The sequence below is a fragment of the Dasypus novemcinctus genome, chromosome 1 (genome assembly GCF_030445035.2).
Source record: "Dasypus novemcinctus isolate mDasNov1 chromosome 1, mDasNov1.1.hap2, whole genome shotgun sequence".
Classification (NCBI taxonomy): domain Eukaryota; kingdom Metazoa; phylum Chordata; class Mammalia; order Cingulata; family Dasypodidae; genus Dasypus; species Dasypus novemcinctus.
This window is the reverse complement of record NC_080673.1, coordinates 41485783-41510145: the sequence shown is the minus strand read 5'-3', so window position 1 is coordinate 41510145 and position 24363 is coordinate 41485783. Positions and strand designations below refer to the sequence as shown.

The window sequence follows — 24363 nt, the reverse complement described above, 5'->3', positions numbered from 1 at the left end:
CCACTGAAGCGGTGACTGGGCAGCAGGGGCTCTATCCTCTAGTTGCCACTGGAGCAGTGCTGACAACAGGAACGTTTTTCACTGTTCTCTGATGGGGCTAGAGGATTCACAGTTTACATTCAGGGACCTCAAAGATTTTTTCCTTATATCATAGTTTTTTTGGCATGTGCTTTTAAAGAAATAACATTTGTAAAACCAGTCTTTGAAGTAAGAATTGTGAGAACAAAGGGGTGCCACAGTACAAAAGCGAGAAAAAGTATTACTGTCATGAAAACAGGAGTGAAGGTAACAACCCAGCCTTCATCATGACAATAACTGCATCATGATTTTTGTTAAGGTCAGGATTTTGAGTTACTAGTTTATAATCTTATTTTTTCCAGACAAAACAAATCATTTTAATGTTACAGCTTGTATCATTTTAAGTTTTTATGGCCCAAGGATGGGGGTGGTTTGAGTGGGTTATCAACTGCATAATCTTTGAAGTGTAACTAAATTTTTTATGTGATATTTCAGTATATATTTTAAACCATTAAATTTATTTGAAAACTTCTGTTGTCTTTTTACCAAAAACGCAACAAAAAATTCACTTACTCTCAGACCTCTGCCTTCCAGGATCCCTGGGGCACGGCACGGGACGGCACCATCACCGAGACGCGGTAGCTGTGTGAGGAGGATGAATACGTTCTCCCCTGCCCGCGCGCGATCTCCCTAAACACATCTGGTTATTCCGCTTTGTGTTTTCACCTCATAAAGCTCCGTACAGGTTTCAAGCATACCGCGTCCTACGGCCTGTCTCGACCACTGCCACTTCCCAGGAGCTAGAACAAGGCCTGGCCCTCAGGAAGCCCTCAGAAATAATTGTGGAATGGACTGCTGAACAAGAAGTTTTCTTAGGAAGGATGGCAGTATTTGAAAGATGTTTTATTTAGTTCAGAATTACTCAATGCTAGAATTTTCTATTTCTTAATCACTGCTGAAGCAATCATTGAACCATTATTTTGACATCAGGGAAGCAGACAGGGGCATGCCTCCTGGGACGTGACACCCCAGTGTACAGGTCTGACAGGACAAAATATGTGTGAAAACATCACAACAGAGAAGTGGGGGTGCGTGGGCCTGCCTCCAGCCAGGGTCGAGAGCGGGCAGAAGCACGTGGACAGCAGGTTGCACAGCTCCAGCTCTCATCACGGCTGTTCTGTTCTCTCACTCTCTGAGGCAGAAGAGCTGCAAATATCTCATGATAGCTTCTTATCCAGTATTTGCTTTATCACTGTTGGATCTGCTCGGTTTAGAGTTGCTTTTCGGGCCAACCCAATCAGTTTATTGATAGCTTTGAGGTTTCCCTTCTTCACCTCCATTACCTTAAACGATAAAAATTAAGAGGAGAAAATAAGACTCATACCTAAAATTCCTAAAGTAAGGTTTAAGTTTACTGAAAATTAAATTGTTTCTTCTATTACTACTGGATATAAGATGAGGAAAAAAGGGGAAGGGCCTGACTTCTGAGGAGGTCCCTAGGCTCCTGCCCAAGGAGATTCTCCTACTTTGCCTTCTGATTAAAATGAGCAAGAGGAGATGCCGATGTATACCAAGTGATTGTCTAAGCTAGAGAAGCTGGCAGGGAGGACAGGGCACTCCCTTTCTGGGTGCCACAAGGGCATGAGGACATAGAGCTTCTCAGTCTTCTAGTAATCTATGATGAATTAACAAGCCTACTCAGAATAAGGATACCAGCAATCACTGGAAATATAGCTTTTCTCTACCCCTTCCCTGCCAGTAAGATCCATTATTAGAAAACAAATCTAAGAAATGGCAGTTCCTCCAGCACATTTGGTTAGTGGGGTGGGGGTGGAGGGGTGCGTTGTGATGGGTTAGGTGGGGATGATGAAGACAAGAGGTGCTAAATTCTTATCAAATAACCCTTGATGGAGGGCCCACCCGCCTCTACCTCTAGCTCTGCGGTGTCGTGATGAGCAGTAGCGTCTGAGTGTATCTGCACTCAAGTGCTGCAGGAGTCAGAAACTACTTTATCAGTCTCTACAGATGAAGCAAGAAGATGAAGATTGCCAAGGCCCAGTCAAGCTCATTTTCCTTATCAAGAGCTCTTTATAGAGCTGTTAGTGTCCCTGGCAAGCTGATGGTGAGTGGGTATTATTCTGAAAGAGATACTAGCAGTTTTCTTCCCCACTGAAATATATCTAGACAATATGATTAGACTTGGGGAGGGAGGAATGCTACTCATTTTAGCTTTTCTATTTTGTGCTATGCTCAGAACACAAAATGACTTCCTTTTCTGCCATGCTCCCATCAAGGATTTTCTAATTTACAAATAATTTTCCTTTCTGCTTTTCTTCCCACCTCTTAAAAGCACAAAGCTAAAAAGTTTCCCTATCTTTTTTTCCCCTCTGCAGCCACGCCTGCTGGTTATTACTGAGAGATCCTTCTTATAAAATAGGGCTAGCTAAAACAGATTCAAAATGCCAGCCTTGGAGGCAGTGACACGCCTGGGAAACCAAAACTTGGGTCAAGTGAGCTTGATAACTGCCCTTTAAGTTGTAACCCCATGATGATTAAATCCAGCAATAGGAAAATAGGTTGCATTTGTCTAATATTCACTTAATTTCATCTCTTTTGATCTAACTAGAAAAGCTAATAGGGCATTAGTGGAAAAGCTGGGTGAGCTGCTACTGAGAAGAGCCTCTGGGCTGCAACAGGGAGCAACAGAAAGGCTCACGGCCGTGTCCTCAGGCTTGGCTGGCCAGTCTTGGTCCTGTAGGCTGCTCCAACCCTGGCCTCGGCTGGTCAGGAGGGTAGACCCTCTCCTACTGTGTATGAAGACCCCTCTTCAACCTGCAGCAAGACCGTTACCACTTGAGGATGTTCCTCCATCACGGCTTGGCAGAGCTGTTCCAGGGCTTCTTGATCCTGCATCAGCTCAAGCTTCTTTTCTGAAACGATCTGTGCTGGAGTCTTCCCTTTACTTCTCCACAATTCCTCGAACACCTACAGGCCAGAGGAGGGAGAGAGGGAAAGAGAAGTGAGTCGTCAGGCCTTTTGGCCAGCCCCACTTCCCACTGCAATGCGCAGGCCCTAAGAAGGCATGACCTCCCGGCTGCATGCCTGCCCCGACCAGCGGGGGCACCTGGCTGCTCCCTGGCTGTCCTGGCTGTCCTGAAGCATCCCTGACAGGTGGGCTGGGGACTGACGCCATCTAGATGGCATGTAAACAAACAAGAGTCTCTCTGGAATGCTAGTTCTCAGTACAGAGGACAGGACTCCGGTTCCCACTCATGGGGGTTGCCAGGCACCCACAGGGCCCTGCAGAGACGGGAGTCCTCCCCATGTGCTGACCCCAACTGCAGCGGCTCCTCCCCCCTGGAGGGTGGTGGGAGGGGTGGGGTGATGATTCCTCACAGGACTCCTGCTGACAGGAGTCAGAGCTGTGGCAGCTGTCTCATGTCCACTGAACTGAGGGGACATTTTGGTAAAGGATAAGGTTACATGAGGCCACACTACTGCACTTTAGATGAAGTCTAGAAACTCTGCCTCCTGGTAATCATGATTTTCAAGGGGGCATAATGAAGATACAGAATGGAAAACAACTGAAAAAATAAATCCACAGAGGCCTCTGGCCTACTACATTTATCCCCTAGAGGTAGAGCTGGACCCAAATCTGACTAGGATAATTAATGGCTAGTGGTAGCATGTATATTCTTCTACTTAAAAAATTATATGACAACAACAAATATCCAAATTGATCAAACTTGGTGAAAAAGGAAAAGATTTTCAAAGAAGACATTTCCTACAGTTGTTATTTCCCTTGTTCTTGCTCTTCTAGTGTAAGGTGGAATGAAGCAGGGGTCCCTCTGTTAGTCCCCTGCGGGCACCACCTTCCTCTCAGCCATGGTCCTTCCAGAACACTGAACACTCCCTACAGCAGTCTGGCTGAGTAGGGGCCAACCAGGAGCCCGCCTGCAGCAGAGAGAGCTCGTCAGTAATTAGCATGTGCAGCAAGCAAAGGCAGGGCAAGATAGTCTGAGTCTCAGCAGGGCTCAAAGTTTCCTCCAACCTGAATCAAAACAAACCAGATATATTTATCCTGGCTATGGACAGGCTGGGCCCCACACTTTCAGCTCAGCCCATCAGAACATGGATAGAGAATGTAGCCAGGATGTGTACTTGGGGGTCCTTGTGTGAGCTCCTCAATGGGGCTGCTTTTGGCCACACAGCCCTGGCTTCCCATGGGAAATGTGGCCCTGCTCAGAGGAAAATAATGAAAATCATGCTTCCAGCTCAATTCATCTAATATTAACCTGACAATGAGTAAAGCCTTGAGGGTGGGGGAGTATAAGAGCAGTTAAGAACTTTCTCTGCCCTCAACACACTTATTAACGGAGTGCCAGCAGCTAAGGAAGAGAACAGAACAATTTTTAGTGAGGTTTATACTCGGGGAGCCACCTCACAGGCAAGTCTGAAGAGTTTCTCTACTCCCTATCCCTGATATATAACTTTGGATTAAGACTTAAAACTTTTAAACACTGTTTTCAATTATAAAGTTAATACAGGCTCACTGTCAAAATAAGGAAATAAAGAAAAGATAAAAAGAAATCTTTAGTATTCCCATTCCCTCAAGATAACCCATGTTAATATTTTGTTGTGTTTTCCTATTTTTTCCTTTCTTTTTAAACATAGTTGTGATCACAACGTATATACAATTTGCATTTTTTTGCTTATTACAGAATTACTTTATTAATAAAAAAAAATCTTAACAGCCATCAAATGTATTTATCATAATTTAATTGAATTACCCCCATTGGTAGATATTTCAACTTCTTCCAGTGTGTATTTTGTTCATTGGCAAAGACTCCTAAAAAAGTTCCTAGATGAAGATGTCCAACATTCAGGAAGAACTTCCGCAGAGATTTCAAACCCTGGCTCAAAACCAAACCACCTGTAAGGACTTGCTCGTAAAGAATCTGCACAGCCCTTCTCACAGGAAAAGGAGGTGGAGAGACGGTCACGCCACACAGCCGGGCTGGATGCGGGTGCAGGCAGGCAGAGGGCCGCCTCCGGTCTGCGACCACACCGGGACACAGCGGGTCCCCCGGCCTGGCCACTGCACTGGAGGCAGAGCAGGCCCCAGGCGGCCCCTCAAGGGAGTCAGCCTTTGCCCGGGGCCCAGGGCCCAGTACAGCGGAGACTCGACAAGCTCAGACTCAGCTGGATTCGCCTGGCCCGAAACCACCCCAGTAGTGGCAATGTGACAACCAGACACAAGGCAAAGCTCAGGGGTCACATCCCAGCTAGACCACTCAAAAGGGAAAGGAGTTTAGGCCTGGATGGAGGTTTTTAAACCTCTGCAGCAGTGGCTGGCCACTCCCTGCGACAGGGGCGCGGGGTAGGTACAAAGGAGGGGCGCTAGGGAAATACTGCAGCAGCTTCCGGGGACAATGGCAGCTGGCGGCTGGGGTATTCTTCACTCCCCGAGCTGGAGCACATCAGCTTACTAACTCCACGGACTGTACAAGTAGTCGACTGAGGAGGTCATTACAGCCAGACCCAGGTCCCTGGCCGACACGCTAGCTTCCAGCTGCCCGACCCTCTTACTCCTCCTGAAGTGGAGGAGGCTGCATCCTGGCGCGCGCCCCGCAGGGACAGAGTCCCTAAGGGGGCTGGACATGCCTCCAGCACACCGGGAGGCCAGGCCAGGCCCTCGAGGGCTCCTCTGGCCCTCCTGATGCTCACACAACAGCCTCTGTGGCTGCTGGGCTCGGGCTGCAGCATAAATCCTCAGCTTTTTTGTTTCATCACCACCCTGGGAAATGCAGTCGAAGTGCAATTGTTTCTGGCCGAGTACAGCTCCAGGCCCCACTGCTGTCTCCTGAAGACACGCATACACAAAAAGGGTGTCGAGCCGAGTGTGGGTGCTCGGTGTTAATAAACGGACAACAAAAGCATGGCATAGTGTAAGCTGGGAAGCCCCATCCCAGTCACACAACAGCCACTTCAGCCAGCTCTGACAGACGGGGCCGAAAATCAGCCTTTGCTTCCCTGGGCACTGAATCCATACTCCCTTTTCTTGACTGCTAACCACTTGTTTCTCTGGCTAAAGTTATTTTTTAAAGTATCTTATAGGGAAGATGGAAGGAAAAAACACAGGCCCCCTAACCTGCCCCTGCCCATCACAGCGTTTCAAGGTCCCAGCGTGGAGGAAAGACCTGTTTGAGCTAGATCACAGAGAGGGAGCGTGACAACTACAGCGGGGGAGCCCCCCTCTTTGGTCAAAAGCAAGTATTGTGAAAGGCCATTCTTCTAGAAAGGCACAGTAAAATGTGCAAAGAGCTATAGCACTAAAAGGGGGGAACGCATTAAACAATTTGTAACAGTTCTAATGCATCATCTATACCACTTTCTTCATTAAAGGGCCTTAAGTGATTTCTCTTTAAAGCAGACCCCAAAGTAGACAAGAGAAAATGGTTAAATGACACACTTGCATGCTAAAGCACAATTTCCTGCCCAGTCTCACTGGTAACATGAACTGGACAGTCCTTGGGAGACAGGAGATTACATCCATCTATTTCCAGGATGTGCTAAGGACACACAGACATGCCCTGTATGACTGATTTCCCCTTGAGCCTTGACTCTGGCCAGCAGTCTGGAAAACACCTAAGGCCTCTGAGTTACAAGGAAGCTTGAAAACTACTGGGATACAATTTGAAGGTTAGCAGTGACTCTGGCAGTTTGGGAGTCTGGTGTGTCCAAGCTGGCCCTGTCCTTGGAGAGGGAGGAGGTGGGGCCTGCCGCCTCTACCTCAATAGACACAACGGGATCTTGTGATAGATACCCTGTCTACAGTTACCAAGAGGTTGCTCCCAATGATACTTGATCTTTGAGTTTCTATTTCCATCCCTAAAAAACAAGGGCTGCTTCATAGCAACAATATCTTAACTTCCTCCTGGGTCCTGAGGGGAAGACGTGTTGCTACACGTGCGAGGAAGGTGAAATGTGTAAGGGGTAAAAAGAATACTGAAAGGGAGAGACAGGCAGAGAAGGATTAATAACAGATTAGGGGGAAGCAGATTTGGCTCAACTGATAAGAGTGTCCGCCTACCACAAAGGAGGTCCAGGGTTCAAACCCAGGGCCTCCTCAAACCGTGTGGAGCTGGCCCATGCGCAGTGCTGATACGTGCAAGGAGTGCCGTGCCACGCAGGGGTGCCCCCGCGTAGGGGAACCCCGCGCACAAGGAGTGCGCCCCATAAGGAGAGCTGATCTGTGCGCAAAAAAGCGCAGCCCGCCCAGGAGTGGGGCCACACAAACGGAGAGATGACGCAGCAAGAAGACCCAACAAACAAAAAGACACAGATTCCCGGTGCCGCTAACAAGAATACAAGCAGATACAGAAAAACACACAGCAAATGGACACAGAGCAGAAGGGGAGGGGCGTAGGGGAAAGAAATAAAAAATAATAATAAATTAGGACATAACATGGGGGATTCTTTGGAATTCAGAATGCTCTCAGGACAGGAGGATTCGTTCTGTGTGTCTGTCATCCCCAGGAGTCAGTCACCCTTCTTCATCCCCTGATCATCACTAATGGAACCTCTGCCAGGATCTATCAGAAGGAACACCCGCAGCCTGTGCGAGCAGAGTGTCTTTCTGTTCTGCTTGTGCCCTCTCAGACTTACATGTTTCCAAAACCCAAGGCATACCTGGACTCTTCTGTTAAATACAAGTAAAATTAAATGTAAAACTTTTTGTTGCTTAAAAAAAGTACACTATACTAGTAAGACATGAAAAGATGCTCAACATTAGCCATTAGGGAAATGCAAATCAATACCACAATGAGGATACTACCTCACACCCACGAGGACGGCTGTATTTAAAAAGACAGATCATGTGTTGGTCAGATGTGGAAAAATTGGAACCCTCACCCATTGCTGGTAGGAATGTAAAATGATGTAGCTACTTTAGAAAATGGCCTGGCAATTCCTCAAAAGGTTAAACACAGAATTACCATATTATCTGGCAGTTCCAGTCCTAGGTATGTACCTAAGAAAAAAAATATATGCCCACAAAAAATGTATACCTGAGTTCATGGCAGCATTATTCATAATATCCCAAAAGTGGAAGCAACCAAATATCCATCATCTGATGGATGGATAAACAAAATGTAGTCTATCCATGCCATGGAATATTATTCAGCTATAAAAAGGAATGAAGTATTGATTCAGGCTACAACATGGATGAACCTTGAAAACATTATGCTAAGTGAAAGAAGCCAGATTCAAAAGATCATGTATTACATGATCCCCTTATGAAATGTCCAGAATAGGCAAATCCATAGAGACAGAAAATAGACGAGGGGCTGGGAGGAGGGGGAGTGGGTTTTGACTGCTAATGGGTACAGGATTTCTTTGTGGGGTGATGAGAATGCTATGGAAGTAGTGGTGACGGCTGCACAACTTTGTGAATATACTAAAACCACTGAATTGTACAATTTTAAAAAGTACACCATAACCGCTTCTTTTCTAAAGGTTTTCTCTAACTTTATACCTTTCCTTCCTTCCTTCCTCCCTCCCTTGAAAATCATTAAGTGATTTTCTTAAAAGTAGAAAATGAAAATTAGAAAATAAAAATACCAAGACCCCAAGGCATTGAGAGGTAAGGGAGACTCCCTTATACGGCACCCACATACCACCTTTCTAGTCGGCTTTCCATTTTAGTGTGATTGCCTCCCAGAATCCAGATTCACCCCACCTCCTTTAAACATGTCAGAAGTTGAGAAAATCCCAGAGTGTCTCTATATCTGAACCCAGCTGTCAGCATCTCACAGCATTTGCATTTCTTCCTACTGGAACTAATTGCATTAGGCAATTTTTTTTTTTTTTTTTTTGGTGGGCAGGAAGGGTAGGAAGAGAAAGATTTTTCCCTCTTTCATTTCAAATGCTACAATTCATCTGCTCTTATTTATATCTACCGCTTTTTCTGCCCTCAGGCCATCACATCTTTCTGCTACAGCTGAGCACTGTCATAAACATTTGTATTCCTCTGACATCCAGGCAACCAGAACAGTTTCCCAAATGTGGCAGGGTCCCTGTAGTTGACAGCATCACTGGGTGGCAGGTAAACAGAGCCTTCCTTAGTTCCTGTCTCCAGTTTCACAGCAGGGAACCGAGTGTGTGCTCCTTGGTGCCTCACAATTAGCCAGAAGCAGCAGCTTTTCCAAAGTCTCACTTTGTAACCTGCCACTGCTGTCGGTGTGGATAAATATTAAACGCAAAGGCCCCATTAAAACAACATTACGTTTCTGGCTGAAGCACTGACAGCTGTGATATCTTATCTGAGGCTGAGATCAGGCAGCTGCCATGGTGTGCTTCGTGCTTCTAAGTACATATTTGTGAGAGTTTTCTGAATTCCAGGAGTCTGCCACCTACCGAGGGCTGTGAGGAGGAGGTGGGGGTGGAGATGAGGCAGAAGGCCACTTCAGATGATCCTGGGTGTGTGTGTAAAATTTTATCCACTAAGTAGGCGGTAATCTGGCCTCAGGCTCCTTGCTGGAGGACTCGCTTTCTGAGGGCAACCATGTGACAATGACAAGAGAGCGGAGGCTGCCCCGGATCTGATCTGGCCGAGGCCCCGGGGAGCCCCAGCCTATACACAACACAAATATTTGGGGTAACGTTCAGGGCAAAGCCAAACAACTATTTTCCACAGTTAGTAAAGATGAAAAGCAAACTGACTGTGTGGCACACGCTGGCTTTATATCTTTGCTAAATAAAATGTTTCTACTTTGCAGCACAAAAATATCACTCGTAAACATTTAACACTTAAAATATCAAAATGCACTTAGCAATGGCACTTGGGTTTCACATAACTTATTGGGATGACAGAGCATTCTGAAGCTCTGGAAAGTTTGGACATACCTGTTTAGCTGCTGATGAAGAGATGACCTTCCGGTCCAGCAGGGTGAGAAGCTCGGCGAGTGCAGAAGGCGGGACAGGACTAGCAGCCCCAAAGGAGGGAAGACAAAATTGTCAGCGCATCCATTCATTGTTATGCAGATTCAGAACACTCAGTTTCATTGGTTTAAATAATTAAACCCATACCCAGGAATGAAAATGACAGGCCAATTAGGCTCTATTTTATTTATTTTGTATTTTGGGATATAACAAGTTTTTGTGACTTGTGTTGTTATTTATTTTACCACCCAACAACAATAGCAGCTGTTTGGCAGAAATTGTAGCAACAGACAAGTGCTCAGTTTAATTAGTAAAAAAAAAAAGGGGGGGGCACTCTAAAATGCATGAACCATTACAAGGGGGGAAAAAAAACAAAAAGCAGTAATTAAATATTTTTACTGAAAGATCAGCCTAAAAATTACTTAAAAAAAAAAACAACAGAGCTAGCAAAGCCACTTCTTTGAGTGTTTTTGTGCAAATATAACTTCCTTTTCATTGTAAGACATTTTCTTTAAGGGAACACTACCATATCTTTATCACATGCCCCGTTCTTTTCTTCAGGCTCCCAACAGCATTATAGCAATACTTCTAGAACACAACTTCTGTGCCTGGGGCAACCAATCACAGTAAAGCGTCATTAATTCACATTTGGGAATAGGCATGGGGGGAATGCATGCCTAAAATTAGTGAAGTGACAAGACTGAATTATGGACGATTTCTTTTGATATATATGGTTTGGTTACTTCTAAATACCTACAGGAACTAGGGTAATGACATGCTATCTGAGGTCATTAGGGTACTCATTTTAAATAGATAGGAAGGACTTATAAATAGCACATTAGTGTGCCTATGTAAATGAAGGTTTCTGAAATGCCAATGCCATTTGAAAATAACTTTTTTTTAAGTCTCTCATTTACTATTAATATCTTAGCAAGCCTTGAGATAATAAAATAGAAAGTACATCTTAGCCCCAAGCCAATATGCAGAACTCCAAGCCAACAGAGTCGAAGCTATGGAGGTATGACTTACTATATACTCTAATTCATGTACAATGAAGCCTCATTCAAGTTTTCATTCAAAGCAGGTGGCACACTGAAGCAGACCATCATGCTTAAAGTTCTTGTTTATCCCAAAGCATGTATAAAAAGTAATTCTAAGTGGAAATTATGTTTGGAGAATTAAATTGGTATTTTTAACATCTGTGACCATCCTGATTGAAGCTCAACAGGAAGAGGGGCAGAAGCTTGGGGAAATAAACTGATACCCTTCGTCCACCCTCTGCCCTTACTGACAATAAGAGGAAACTGGGTTTTCAAGGTGCCAGAGTGTTAAGCAATCCTAGAAAACACACTGGACAATTATCTAAGAGTGCAGACTGTCTGTAGAACCCATAATAAAGCACTAAGAGTAGACTGGATTTATAGAGCGTGCAACAGACAACAGGGTCCTTAATCCCATAGGAGCAGATGCTACAGAGGACTGGAGGCAGGAATGGGGAGGCGGCAGAGAGGGACACAAAAAGAACCCAAAGTAATTTGGCTTAAAGAAATTTATCTCATGACCTTAATTCACCAGTAAAGTAATAAAGCCACATTATAAAATATCTCTACTGACCTAACAGCACCTGGGATTGCTCAGTCACCTTTGTGCTCCCACAGTGACACAGAGCAGGTCAATAATGTCTGCAGCAACGAAGGCCTGCCGCCAACAAGAACGTCTGGTCTACCGCATATATGGAGTCCAGATATGCCAGGGCTAAAACTCCAGGAAGATGGGGTGACAAGGATCAGCACCTGTCACACCAACCCTGAGAGACCCCAATCATCAGTTAAATAAAGTAACCATGAGATGTGGAACATAAGGTGGCAGAGGCACAAGTTACTAATTTGTTGCTATCAGATTTCTGGATAGTGAATGTGTTTTCACGAAGGAAGACTGACATTGCAGGCTAAAACTAAAGCTGTGTGTGCTTGTCTCTCTTCCAGTCTTTCAATATCAGGGTATTCCTTCAATCTTCCTTCTTACTACACATTAATTATAGCCACCCCTTCCTCTGCATTCCCAATACCCCCGTTTTTGACGTTGCTGTGATTATGGCCAGGATGATTTCTACCAAGCTTCCAAACCCTGCAGCCCCCTTCCTGGAGGCTTTCCCACAGGAACCGTTGCCGGGCTGATCTTCCTATCACCGTCATGTCCCTTATCTACCCAAAAACCCTACACTGGCTTCCCAGTGTTTCAGAAAACAGATGCCATAGCTAACCTGGAATTTCATGAAATGCTTGGCTAGGGAATGGGCAATTTTAACTTTCTTAAGAAATGAAAGCTATTATTAACAATGATTTAGAATCAGCTGTTAACAACAATAATAATAAACAACTTTCAAAGCAATACACTCAAAATAATTAAATAGCCACATTCAACAAAAGCTTTTCTGGTTGGATCTTTTAAATGCCAGTTTTCTGAAAGGTCCTTAAAGATGAATGCTAATTTGCAAAATCAGCCCCTGCCAATTTGATCCCTGAAGTGTTCCTGGTCTGGGTATCATCATAAGACTGTTGCTAGCTTTGCAACTACCTCTGTTCTAAGCTTTGAAAACCTTAGCTCTAATGGCTGGGGCCGATCGTTAATTAATGGTGCTCCCAGGCAAGGCTGGAATAGCCAGTGTGGCTAAAAGTTCTTTGGACCATGTAGAAAACGAGCAGCTGGCTGACAATCCCATGAGTAGAGCTGCAAAAGCAGCAGCGGGCACCCTTCCCCCACCTGCCCAGCAAATAGCAGTCAGCCATGCAGTGGCTGAGGACTGCAGTGGCTCCAGTCTGGGGGCATTGCAGGGGTCCTCTTTCCCAAATACGGGGAGAGGGAGGGACACCACCTACAAGAAATTCAGATTTTGGCCCGTGAACTTGGTCTGCTGCACTGGAGAGGTCACATACCTCCAGGCCTGGTGGGCCCAGTCATTGTCTGCCTGGAGAGCCTAAAGGGAATTAAAGGTAATTGGCCTTCTCAAACACCCTCCCTGCTATCCCAGGCAGATTGCTAAGAGGAAAAGGGAGGGAAGGTGCAGCCAGCTGCCAAGGGTGAGAACAGCCTCCTAGAAAGTTTGTGAGGCTTGGCCAGGCCTGAGGCAATTGCTTCTGCACCATCCACGGGCCTGAGGAGTTACACTGGATGCATCCCCCTAGCACCTGGGGTCTGAGCTGAGCGTTCTACCAAAGAGCACCATCTGCTGGCCAGACCAGAAAAGTGCACAAAAGGGAAAATAAAAGCAGCAAGCAGGTGCCTTTACTGCCACTGTTTCCAAGGTCCTTGAAAACTGGCCTGCACTCCATTACTGGGTCCTTAGCCCTGGTGTGAATTACTGGGGCAATTCTAAATACCTAGAACAAGTTGATCCAAGAGTCAAAGAACAGTGGTAGCACACAGCTACTTAACAGTAAATCCCTTGGCAAGAGAGAAACCGAACATCAGAGTAAACTCAGCATCAGAATCAGATGCCTAGATGTCAGCAAAAAATTAGAATCCATACAAAGAAAAGGAAGATATGACTCCATTAAAGGAACAAGTCAGATCTCCAGATAAGACACAGGACTTGAAACCGCTAACCAATGAGGTTCATACAAACCTCCTAAATGAAATCATGGAGTTGAAGGAACACATGGCTAGAGAAATAAAAGACATTAGGAAGACAATAAGTGAGCACAAAGAAAAATGTGAAATGTTGGGTAGAAAAAAAAATAGCTTACGGGAATGAAAGACAGAATAAGTGAGATTTAAAATATAATAGAAGCACACAGCAGATTTGAAATCACAGAAGAACGAATCAGCAATGTAGAGGAAAGAACAAGAAATTGAAGAGAAAGAAGAACGGAGAGAGAAAAGAATGGAAAAAATTGATCAGGGGCTCATGAAGCGCACCAACATACATGTCATGGGAGTTTCAGACAGAGGCAAGAGGGAGAAAGGGGCAGAAAGAATATTTGAGGAAATAATGGCTGAAAACTGCCCAACTCTCATGAAAGACATGAATATATGTATCAAGAAGCACAGCGTACTCCATTTAGAATAAATCCAAAATGGCCTACCCCGAGACACACAATAGGCAGAATGCCAAATGTCAAAGATAAAGAGAAAATTCTGAAAGCAAGGGAAAATCAAAACATCACACACACAGGGACATCCAGTAAGACTTAGTGCACAATTCTCTTTAGAAATCATGGAGGCAAGAAGGCAGTGGTATGATATAATTAAGGTACTGAAAGATAAAAACTGTTAGCCAAGAATCATTTATCCAGCAAAACTTTTCTTCAGATATGACAGTGAGTTTAAATTTTCACAGATAAACAGAAACTAAGAGAGGTCATAAACAAGAACCCAGCTCTGCAGGGAGTTCTGCAGTCAGAAAAAAGAGAGAGATGCTTAGAGGAGAGTATAGAAGTAAAAACTACCAGAAAGGGTAACAAAACAGGCAAAAAGATGTACAAAAGATATGACCTATGAAAGCCAAAAGATAAAATGGCTGAAGTAATGCCATTACAGTAATAACACTGAATGTTAATGGATTAAACTCCACAATCTAAAGCCTAGACTAACAGAATGGATAAGAAAATATGAGCCTTCCATATGCTGTCTGCAGGGGACTTGCCTTAGACCTGACTCACCGTAGACTCAAGGATGAACATAAACTGAAAGTAAAAGGTTGGAAACTTATTTCACACAAATAGTAACCAAAAGAGAGCAGGTGTAGCTATACTGGTGTCAAACAAAACAGACTTTAAATGCAAAAAAGTGATAAGAGATGCAGAAGACCATTATATATTAAAAAAAGATAATCCACCAGGGAAAAAAAACAGTCATAAATATCTATGCCCCTAACCAGGGTATCCCAAAATATATGAGAAAAAGTCTGGCAAAACTAAAAGGAGAAACAGACATCTCTACAATAATAGGTGGAGACCAAACACGCCACTCACATCAATAGACTGAATAACTAGACAGAAGATCTACAAGCAAACAAAGAACTTGAACAATATGATAAATAAGCTGGACCTTCACAGATGTATACATAACCCTGCACCCCAAATCAGCAGGTTTTACATTCTTCTCAAGTGCTCATGGATCTTTCTTCAGGATAGACCACATTTGGGCCACTACACAGCTCTCAATAAATCCAAGAAGACAAATTATATGAAGCACCTTTTCTGATCATAATGGAATGAAGCTGGAAATCAATAAAAGGCCGGAAAGGGGGAAATTTGCAAATATATGGAGGCTAAATAATACATTCTTAATCAGTGGGTCAAAGAAGAAATTGCCAAAGAAATTAGGAGACATCTCAAGACAAATGAAAATGAGAACACAACATCACAAAGCATATGGGATACAGTGAAGGGAGTGCTGAGAGAGCAATTTATAGCCCTAAATACCTTTATTAAAAAAGAAGAAAGCTAAAATCAAAGAACTAACTGAACAACTGGAGAAACTAGAAAAAGAACAGCAAACCATGAAGGAAGGAAAAAAGGAAGGGAGGGAGGGAGGGAGATTAGTGCAGAAATAAATGAAATTGAGAACAATAACAACAACAACAAAACAGAATAAGTCAACAAAACCAAAAGCTGGTTCTTTGAGAAAAATCAATAAAATTGAAAAATTCTTAGCAAGACTAACAAAGAAAAAAAGAAAGAAGATGCAAACAAACTCAGGAATGAAAGGAGGGACAGTATGACTAACCCCACAGAAATAAGAAGGCTCATAAGAGGATATCATGAGAAGCTGTATGCCAACAAATTAGACAACCTAGATGAAGTGGGAAAATTACTAGAAAAGCACAAACAAACTACACAGACTACGAGAAATAGAAGAAGTCAACATACAAATCACAAGAGACTGATTTAGTCATCAAAACTCTCCCAAAAGGGAGCAGAGTTAGTGCAAGTGGTTGAGCTCCTGCTATCCATGGGCAAGGTCCTGGGTTTGATATCCAGTACCTCCTAAAAACAAGAACAAAACAAACAAATGAAAAAGCCAGCTCTCACTGGGGAGCAGATTTAGGTCAGTGGTTGAATGCCTGCTTCCCATATACTAGGTCCTGGGTTCAATCCCTGTTACATCCTAAAAAAAAAAAAAAAAGCAAACTCCCAACAAAGAAAAGTCAAGACCAGATGGCTTCATGGGTGCAATCTGCCAAACATTTCAAGAGGAATTAATAACAATCCTGTTTAAAACTCTTCCAAAAAATTTAAAAGGAGGGAAAATTACCCAACACATTTTATGAAGCCAACATCACCCTAATACCAAAGCCAGATAAAGATGCTACAAGAAAAAAAATTATAGGCCAATCTTGCTAGTGAACATAGATGCAAAAATTCTCAACAAAATACTTGCAAATTGACTCCAAAAGCATATAAAAACAACTATACATCATGATCAAGTGGGTTTATTCCTGGTTTGCAAGGGTGGTTCAACATAAGAAAATTAACATAATATACATTAACAAATCAAAGGGAAAAAAACACGATTATCTTGATTGATACAAAAGAGGCATTTAACAAAATCCAGCATCCTTTCTTGATAAAAGCACTTCAAAAGATAGGTAGAGAAGGAAAGTTACTCAACATAATAAAGGGCAGATATGAAAATCCCACAGGCAACATATAACTCAGTGGGGAGAGGTTGAAAGCTTTCCCTGTACGATCATGAACAAGACAAGGATGCCCACTGTCTCCACTGTCATTCAACTGTGCTAAAGTTCTAGCTAGAGCAATTAGACAAGCTAAAAGAAATAAAAGGCATCCAAATGTAAATGAGAAGTAAAACTCTATTTGCAGATGACATGATCCTATATTTAGAAAATCCTGAAATATCTACAACAAAGATACTTGAGTTAATAAGTTCAGCAAAGTGGCAGGATATAAGATAACACACAAAAACCAGTAGCATTTCTATACGCTAGTAATGAGCAAGCTGAGGAGGAAATCAAGGGGAAAAAATTCCATTTACAATAGCAACAAAAAGAATAAAATATCTAGGAATTTATGTAACCAGGAATGTAAAGGACCTGTATTCAGAAAACCACAAAGCATTGTTAAAAGAAATCAAGGAAGACTTAAACAAATGGATGGCCATTCCACACTCATGGATTGGAAGATTAAACATCGTGAAAATGCCAGTTCTACCCAAATTGATTTATAGATTCAATGCAGTAACAACAGAAATTCCAACAGCGTACTTTACAGAAATAGGAAAGTCAATTATCAAATTTATTGGGAAGGGAAAGTGGTCCTTAATACCAAAATCATCCTAAAAAAGAAGAGCGAAGTAGGAGGAACTCACGTTCCCTGTCTTTGAAGTATATTACAAAGCTACAGTAGGCAAAACAGCATGGTATTGGCATAAAGAGAGACACATAGGTCAATAGAATCAAATTGAGAGTTCAGAAATAGACCCTCACCTCTATGGTCAACTGATTTTCAATAATCCTACCAAGTCCACTTTTCTGGGACAGAACAGTCTCTTCATTAAATAGTGTTGTGAGAACTGTATATCCATAACCAAAAGAATGAAAGAGGATCCCTATCTCACTCACTATACAAAAATCAACTGAAAATGGATCAAAGACCTAAACATAAAAGCCAGGACCATAAAATTCCTAGAAGACAGTACAGGAAAACATCTAAAAGATCTTAGAGGTGGGGGATTATTCTTTTTGTTGCTATTGTAAATGGATTTTTTTTTCTTGATTTCTTCCTCAGCTTGCTCATTACTAGTGTATAGAAATGCTACTGATTTTTATGTGATATCTTGCATCCTGTCACTTTGCTGAACACTCGCAGCACAAGCAACAAAAGAAAAAGGAGACAAATGGGACTTCCTCAAAATTAAACACTTCTAGAGGAGCGGCTGTGGCTCAAGCAGTTGAGCACCCGCCTCCCACATGGGAGGTCCCAGGTTCAGTTCCCTGTGCCTCCTAAGGAAGACAAGCAATGAGCAGACATTGAGCAAAAACAAAGAATGGACAATGGGCAAAAACAATGAGCAGACAATGAGAAAAAAAACAAAACAAAACAAGCAGGGAATGGATCTGGCTCAGGGAGCTAAGCACCCACCTCCCACATGCGAGGTCCTGGGTTCATTTCCTGATGCCTCCTAAAGAAAAAATAGACAATAAGCAAAAACAAGCCAACAGACAAAGGAGCCACCTCAGGGGAAGAGGGGGTTAAACACTTTTGTACCACAAAGGACTTTGTAAAGAGAGAGTAAAGGCAGCCTCCTCAATGGGAGAAAATATTTGGAAATCACACATCTGGCTACAGTCTAATATCCATGATATATAAAGAGATCCTACAACTCAACATTAAAGACACAAATCACCCGACTGAAAAATGGGTAAAAGACCTGAATAGACATTTTTCTAAAGAAGAAATATAATTGGTGAAAAAAACACCACCACATGAAAAAATGCTCAGCATCACTGGCTATTAGGGAAATACAATTCAAAGCTACAATGAGGTATTATTTCACTCCTACTAGAATGACCACTATTAATAAAACTGGAAACTAAGTGTTGGAGAGGATGTGGAGAGAGAGAAACCCTTCTTCACTGCTGGTGGGAATGTAGAATGGGACAGCCACTGTGGAAGTCTGTTTGGCGGTTCCTAAGGAAGTTGGATATAGAGCTACCATGTGACCCAGCATTACTGCTACTAAGTATATACCAGGAAGAACTGAGAGCAGCCACCGGAACAGACATCTGCATACTGTTATTCATAGTTGCCAAATTTACAGTTGCCAAAAGATGGAAACATGATGGAATATTATTCAGCTGTAAGAAGAAATGAAGTCGTGAAGCACAGGGCAACGTGGATGAACCTAGAGGATATTATGTTGAGTGAAGCAAGTCAGGCACAAAAGGACAAATATTATATGACGCCACTGTTTTGAACTAAACACAATGAGCAAACTCATGGAGTTACTAGCTAAAATATAACAGACAAAAGAATATGGTTAGAGAATGGAAAGATGAGGTTTAATCTGTGCAGAATTGGTAAAAAGTTGTTTGGAAATGAATAGAAATGGTGAAAGCATGTCATAGGATCTGTAATTAGAGCTAACATATGGATATGAAAGTGGGTTTTGTTTTGTTTGGAGTAATGAAAATGCTCTAATATTGACTGAAGTGATGAATGCACAAGTTGATGATTATACCAAAGGCCATTTACTGTACACTTTAGATAACTGTCTGGTTTATGAACAAAAAAAATAACAGGGTGAGTTGGGACAAAAACACACCAAATGTAAGATGTGGACTATAGTTAGTAGTAATACTTTGATGATGCTCTTTCATAATTTGTTACATATTTCATATTTCATAATTTGTTACAACTGCAAGGTATTTGTGCTGGGGTGATGTATGGGAGTTCTGTACGATGTTATGCATCTTTGTTTTGTAAGTTCACATCTTTTACTATACACTTTTACTAAACATTTACTAAACAATTTGTTCTTTCAATGTATGAATGATATGCTTCAATAAATCGTTTTTAAAATGAGAAAGAAGATACATACCCGCACTTCCTTCCTTGTCTGCTTGCCAGCAGTGACCTCTACAGTGAGGAAACTGAGGTTCAGAGAGGTGAACTCAACCAAGCTCCCTTCTGGGAAGCAGCCAAGTAAGGAAGCGGCTGACCCCACAGAGCCACAGAAACACACTGAGAGCAGCACTGAACACGAAGACCACGTACACTTGTAAACTTGCATTCCCCAGAGTGTCATGCTGAGACTCACTGCAGGAGTTTCCCACAGGCCACTCCCTAAGCCTGGAACGCCTTCCCGCTCTCACTGGGCCTGACCAACCCTGCTCAGCCTTCACCCAGGTCTTAGCGTAACTGCTACTTTCTTCCAACTGCCAGTCCTCGCGAGCAGGGCCTGTGTCTGCCTTGTTGACCGGTTTTCCCTAGTGCTTAGTGCAGAGCAGAGCCTGAATAAGCAAGTGCTGGAGAAAGAACAAATGAGAACACTCGAGTTTACCCTCCCAGGTATCCTGGGAAACTGCACGTCCATATGTCAAGCCTACAGGGTAGCCCGGAGAGGGGGACGCGTGTCCTTAGGCAGCGCAAACCCAGCATGGCCCAAGTGGAACAAGACCTGCGTCCTCCACTCCCTTCCCTCTCAACTCTTCCCCGTCCTTTCCCTCTTACCAGATGTAACAGCACTGCCCTCCACCGCACCACGTCGCCCGAGCGGTACACCGGAAGTGCTGCCGGCGTGGGGTTGCGTGCCCTCCCCTGGGCCGGCTTCTCAGCTCTGCCATGGCTGCGTGGCTCAGGCTGCGCCAGTGCTCACCGACACTCCTGCGACGGGCTCCTGGTTGGTGTCCCTGCCTCTAGCCTGCTCTTCTACCCCACCCCTGAACTTGTGACCTCTGGCTTTCAAGGGCTGTTGACAAAGGCACACAGGACCTCCAGGTGGCCCCTGGCCCTCAACCCAGCGCTCCCCCCTCCTTCCCGGCCCCCTCGTCTGCTGCTGCTTTAGCTGGAGACCTCCTGCCCGGCCTGCCTCGCGGCAACTCCCACCAGCCCCCCAGAGCTTGGCTCAAACGCCACCTTCTGAGGAAAGCTCTCGTGGTTTCCCTGGCCTCAGCTCAGGCTCCTGTCACTCCTCCAGCCTAAGCGATCACACCGGCTGACGTCGCTGTCCTCCCAGCCCAGTGTGCAGCCTTGTCTCACTCCCCCTCAAGCCCCCAGTCCCCACCACAGTACCAAGGACGTAATGTGCAGTCAGAGGTTTGAATAAATGAGTGTTTTCAAACGGGATGGAGGACATCTCTGTGAATGTGGAATTCACAAGGGACGTCTGCCTTGTCAGGATATCCTGAGGGGGAAAGGAGAGCAAGAAACTGGGCCTGCCCTATTTCAACTGCTTCTGGACACAGAGTTCATCGTAACAGAAAAAAAGAAATCCCCAAAGCTCACTCACCTCTCACTGACAGCAAGGTTCTGTTGCTTCAAATAGCACAGAAAAGTATTGAGGACCCAACTCGTCACCTTCTTTGGTTCTGCCCTAGTTTCTTTTATTACATTTTGGAAGAAATCCAGTAGGCCAACTTCATTCTGTGAAAAAAAAAAAAAGAAAGAAAATTATATAAAGCTTCCCCCACCAATGAGAGATCAGCATTCCGAAGGCAAATCTGAAACTGTCCCCCTTGTCCCCCTTTCCCTCCCCTGAGACATCCACTCTTTCTTTGCTAAACGCTGAGAGACGTCACCCAAAAATTCAGATCACTTTTCAGTAAATAGCAAGTATTCAACTTCTCCTTCTGCGGTCCCCAGGCATTTACACAGCATTTTCCCACAGGAGTCGGTGTATGGGAGAGAGCCCTGGTCCTGGGCGCCAGGGCTGGTGAGCCCCACGGGGCCCCAAATGCCCTCCAACCTTCATCCTTCTGCTGCGAATCCTAAGGCTTGGTGGAAGAAGGAAATGAAAAAAGAAGCAAATCAAGACGCAACAGACTATCATGCCTCAGAAAACACACAAGTGGACTGTTACCTACTACACATCTTCAGGTCATCCCCAGAGGTAGACAGAACGGTGGTGGTGTCTAACGCAGCTCGCGGGACCATGACCCTCGCTGGCCGTGGAAAGAGCGGAGGGACGGCCCCGGGCTCCGGACTCCTGGGCTGCGCAGTGTGCAGCTGACCCGGCCTCTCACCTGGCTCCCGGGAAGGACCGGGCGGGCTGGCTCTGCTGCTGCCCCTCTGGACCGCGAGCTCCGGAGCCAGGCCGGCCGCTCGCCTGCACCCTCCAGGGGCAGCCTGCGGCAGGGGCTGCGCACAGGCAGCTGCAGGTGGATGGAAGCGGCGTCTTCCCCCCGCCCCCAGGTGTGTGGGTTTTAAATCACAGGCGAGCTCTCCTTCCTTACCATACCACGCTCGCCTTTCATTATGGGAGTAAGAGGATCCCCTGAAGAACTCATCAAGTTATAACTACGTCTAGCTGCCAGCTCAGATTCAGCAGAGCCCAAGAAATTTAGCAAAGTCTACCCCTTGTTTTCCAAGAAGAAAAAGAAAGATGTGTTCCACTCCCATAAGGGAAGGCTGAAATTTCCAACTGCAGAGGAATCAAGTTTTAACTACTAGATTTTCCCTACCTGCTGAAATTCCAATCAAACCACACTCCTCGAACTATTCCCTTTTAAGTTCACGCTGTGGCAAAGGCTCCCACCCCCATCCCTTGCACAGAACCTTCATTAACCAAAAGAATTTTCTTAAATAAGATGCTGGGAAAAAGCAAGACACACTAACAAAGAGTGCTCTGAATGTTTAGCTATTGTGAATGCTAAAATACATATGTAGGCATGCATTTGCTAAAGTAGAAATTCCATAATAAAATCTACATTCCCTTTGTAACAAATTCTCTGGTGACAAGTCTACTGAGTAAGCCCAGAATAATGTCTCAAATCTCTTTTCAAGCCAATGCTATTATTCTGCTCATGCTAAACCAGGGCAAAAGGCCACCTCAGCAGCCAAAGCTTGACTATAGATAAAGGCAAAGTCAGGCAACATGAAGAGGGAGTTCTGCTTAACTTATGGAAAAGTATTCAAACTTCCACAGTGGTACACAAATCACTGGGGAAGGAGAAAACCACTGTCTGGCCCAAATCAGACGGGCAGAATTCCCTTTGTTCTCACCAGCCTGGCCCACTGGTGAACGAGCTGTCAGAAGGAGAACGCTTTGCTTTGCCAAGGAAAGGCTTTCTAAATCTACCTAGAAATATTGCAGTTGAACTCATAGGCTTGGCTGAGTTGCTGGGATGTGATGAGTATCTATTCATCTACCCTTGGGTGATTCTTTTATTGGATGGATAACATGGCAAGTCAGATTTCTGTTTGTCTTTTCATGTCAGCACTGTGATGAAGCCGTTCGCGCGGGAACTGTACTTCACTAGGGGATATGTGGTTTCAGTCCACAGTTTAAAGCAGACAAGAAACTGCGGCTGTGATGGGGTGAGCTACAGAGAGCAGGGCCGGAGAAGCCTGAGCTGCGCTGCCCAGAGTGATGGGTCAATAAAAGCTGCACACGGGCTGCCTGCTCTGGCTCTTTAGAGCAGAAGCCCGCTTTTCAGGAAAAATCACTGCATTCGAGGAAAGGTCGTCTTCGCTTTCGATGAGACTGGAAAATGCTAATGAGCTTGGCACAAATCTCAGTGAACATCCCTGGTGAACGTGGCAGTGTCAGCCATCTGGTTTTCTCAGAAAAACAGTGGGCCAGTAATTCCCTTACATAAAAATCATATTTAGAGCAACACAAAAAGGCTACTACATCAGGGGACCTTTAACGTCCTTCTCGGAGACAATAAGCAAGCTTTCAACTCAGCACTAATCGAGCCTAAATAAGAGAACTGCAGCTTCAGCCGCACAGTAAGTCGAGTCCCATGGCTGACTGTGGCTCTAACTGTTCCTTCAGAGACAGCTAAGGCGGAGGGGTAACTGGTCCAATCTTCTGTATACTACTAGACAGTCTTCACAGACATCTTTTTCACATTTTAATCAAACTTCCCAGAGTATTCGTTTACACCCAGTGCCAATGCCAGATCTAGCTCTCCGAGGTTAACGGAGCCCCCCATGGCTAACGGTTTTGTTGGCTTATCAACGGCGGCCGAGGCAAGGCACAGGATCACTCGTCTCCACTGCCCGTTCAGGGAAGAAAGCTCCATTTCCCCTTGCAAATAGCTTTGGAGCTATTTGCTCCAAAGTCATCTTTTGCATTCTTTTTTCAGAGATGATAAAACACAGAGAAACAATCCAGTTGGAATAGGATAAAGGCTGATTTCCCCACTGCAATTCTGGTTCTGTTTAAGCCACGTGTCTTGGGATCCTGATGATGAAGCACTGCAAAGGCCATAAATGAGGTTGCACAATATTTATAAGTTGAATGAAACCTGATAGAGACAGCTGTCCAGTGGCAGACTTGGGGAAGAAAAAGAAGCCCAGAAAATACTAGTTGGGGAGCAGTTGGTTATGTAGCAGCTATGTATGTGTTTTGTCACTGGCAACTAAAAGGGACACCAGATTAGCAATGCTGGGCTAGTCAAAAGGCTCTCGGGAGTGTTCACTGAATACCTGCGAGAGACAGCAATCAGCGGCAGTGGCCCAGCTGGGCGCCGCACAGGGCTCATGATGATGTGCTAATAACAGGAATAATAACAAAAACAACAACAGCAACAATAGGTACCAGGCACGGTTCTTAGCCCTCTCTCTGCATCAACTCATTTAATTCCAGCAGCAACCCTATGAGGCAGGTACTGTTATAATTCCCTTTTATTGATGAGGGCCCTGAGGAGCTGAAGGAACTTGCTCAAGATCACATAGTAGGAAAGGCAGAGCAGGATTCGAACCTCTGCAGTCT

At 44.3% G+C, this 24363-nt stretch overlaps 1 protein-coding gene across 1 annotated transcript in view; it reads right to left on the bottom strand.

Moving 5' to 3' along the window:
* Nucleotides 1-900: 900 nt before the first annotated feature.
* Nucleotides 901-24363, bottom strand: part of GATB (glutamyl-tRNA amidotransferase subunit B) — a 101738-nt gene continuing 78275 nt past the window's right edge. The window contains exons 10-13 of the mRNA XM_004469802.5: nt 20935-21068; nt 9925-10003; nt 2869-3003; nt 901-1361 (exon numbers count right to left, since the gene is read on the bottom strand). Coding sequence (XP_004469859.1) covers nt 1236-1361; nt 2869-3003; nt 9925-10003; nt 20935-21068 — 474 coding nt within the window. The 3' untranslated portion in view covers nt 901-1235. The remainder of the gene's footprint in view (nt 1362-2868; nt 3004-9924; nt 10004-20934; nt 21069-24363) is intronic.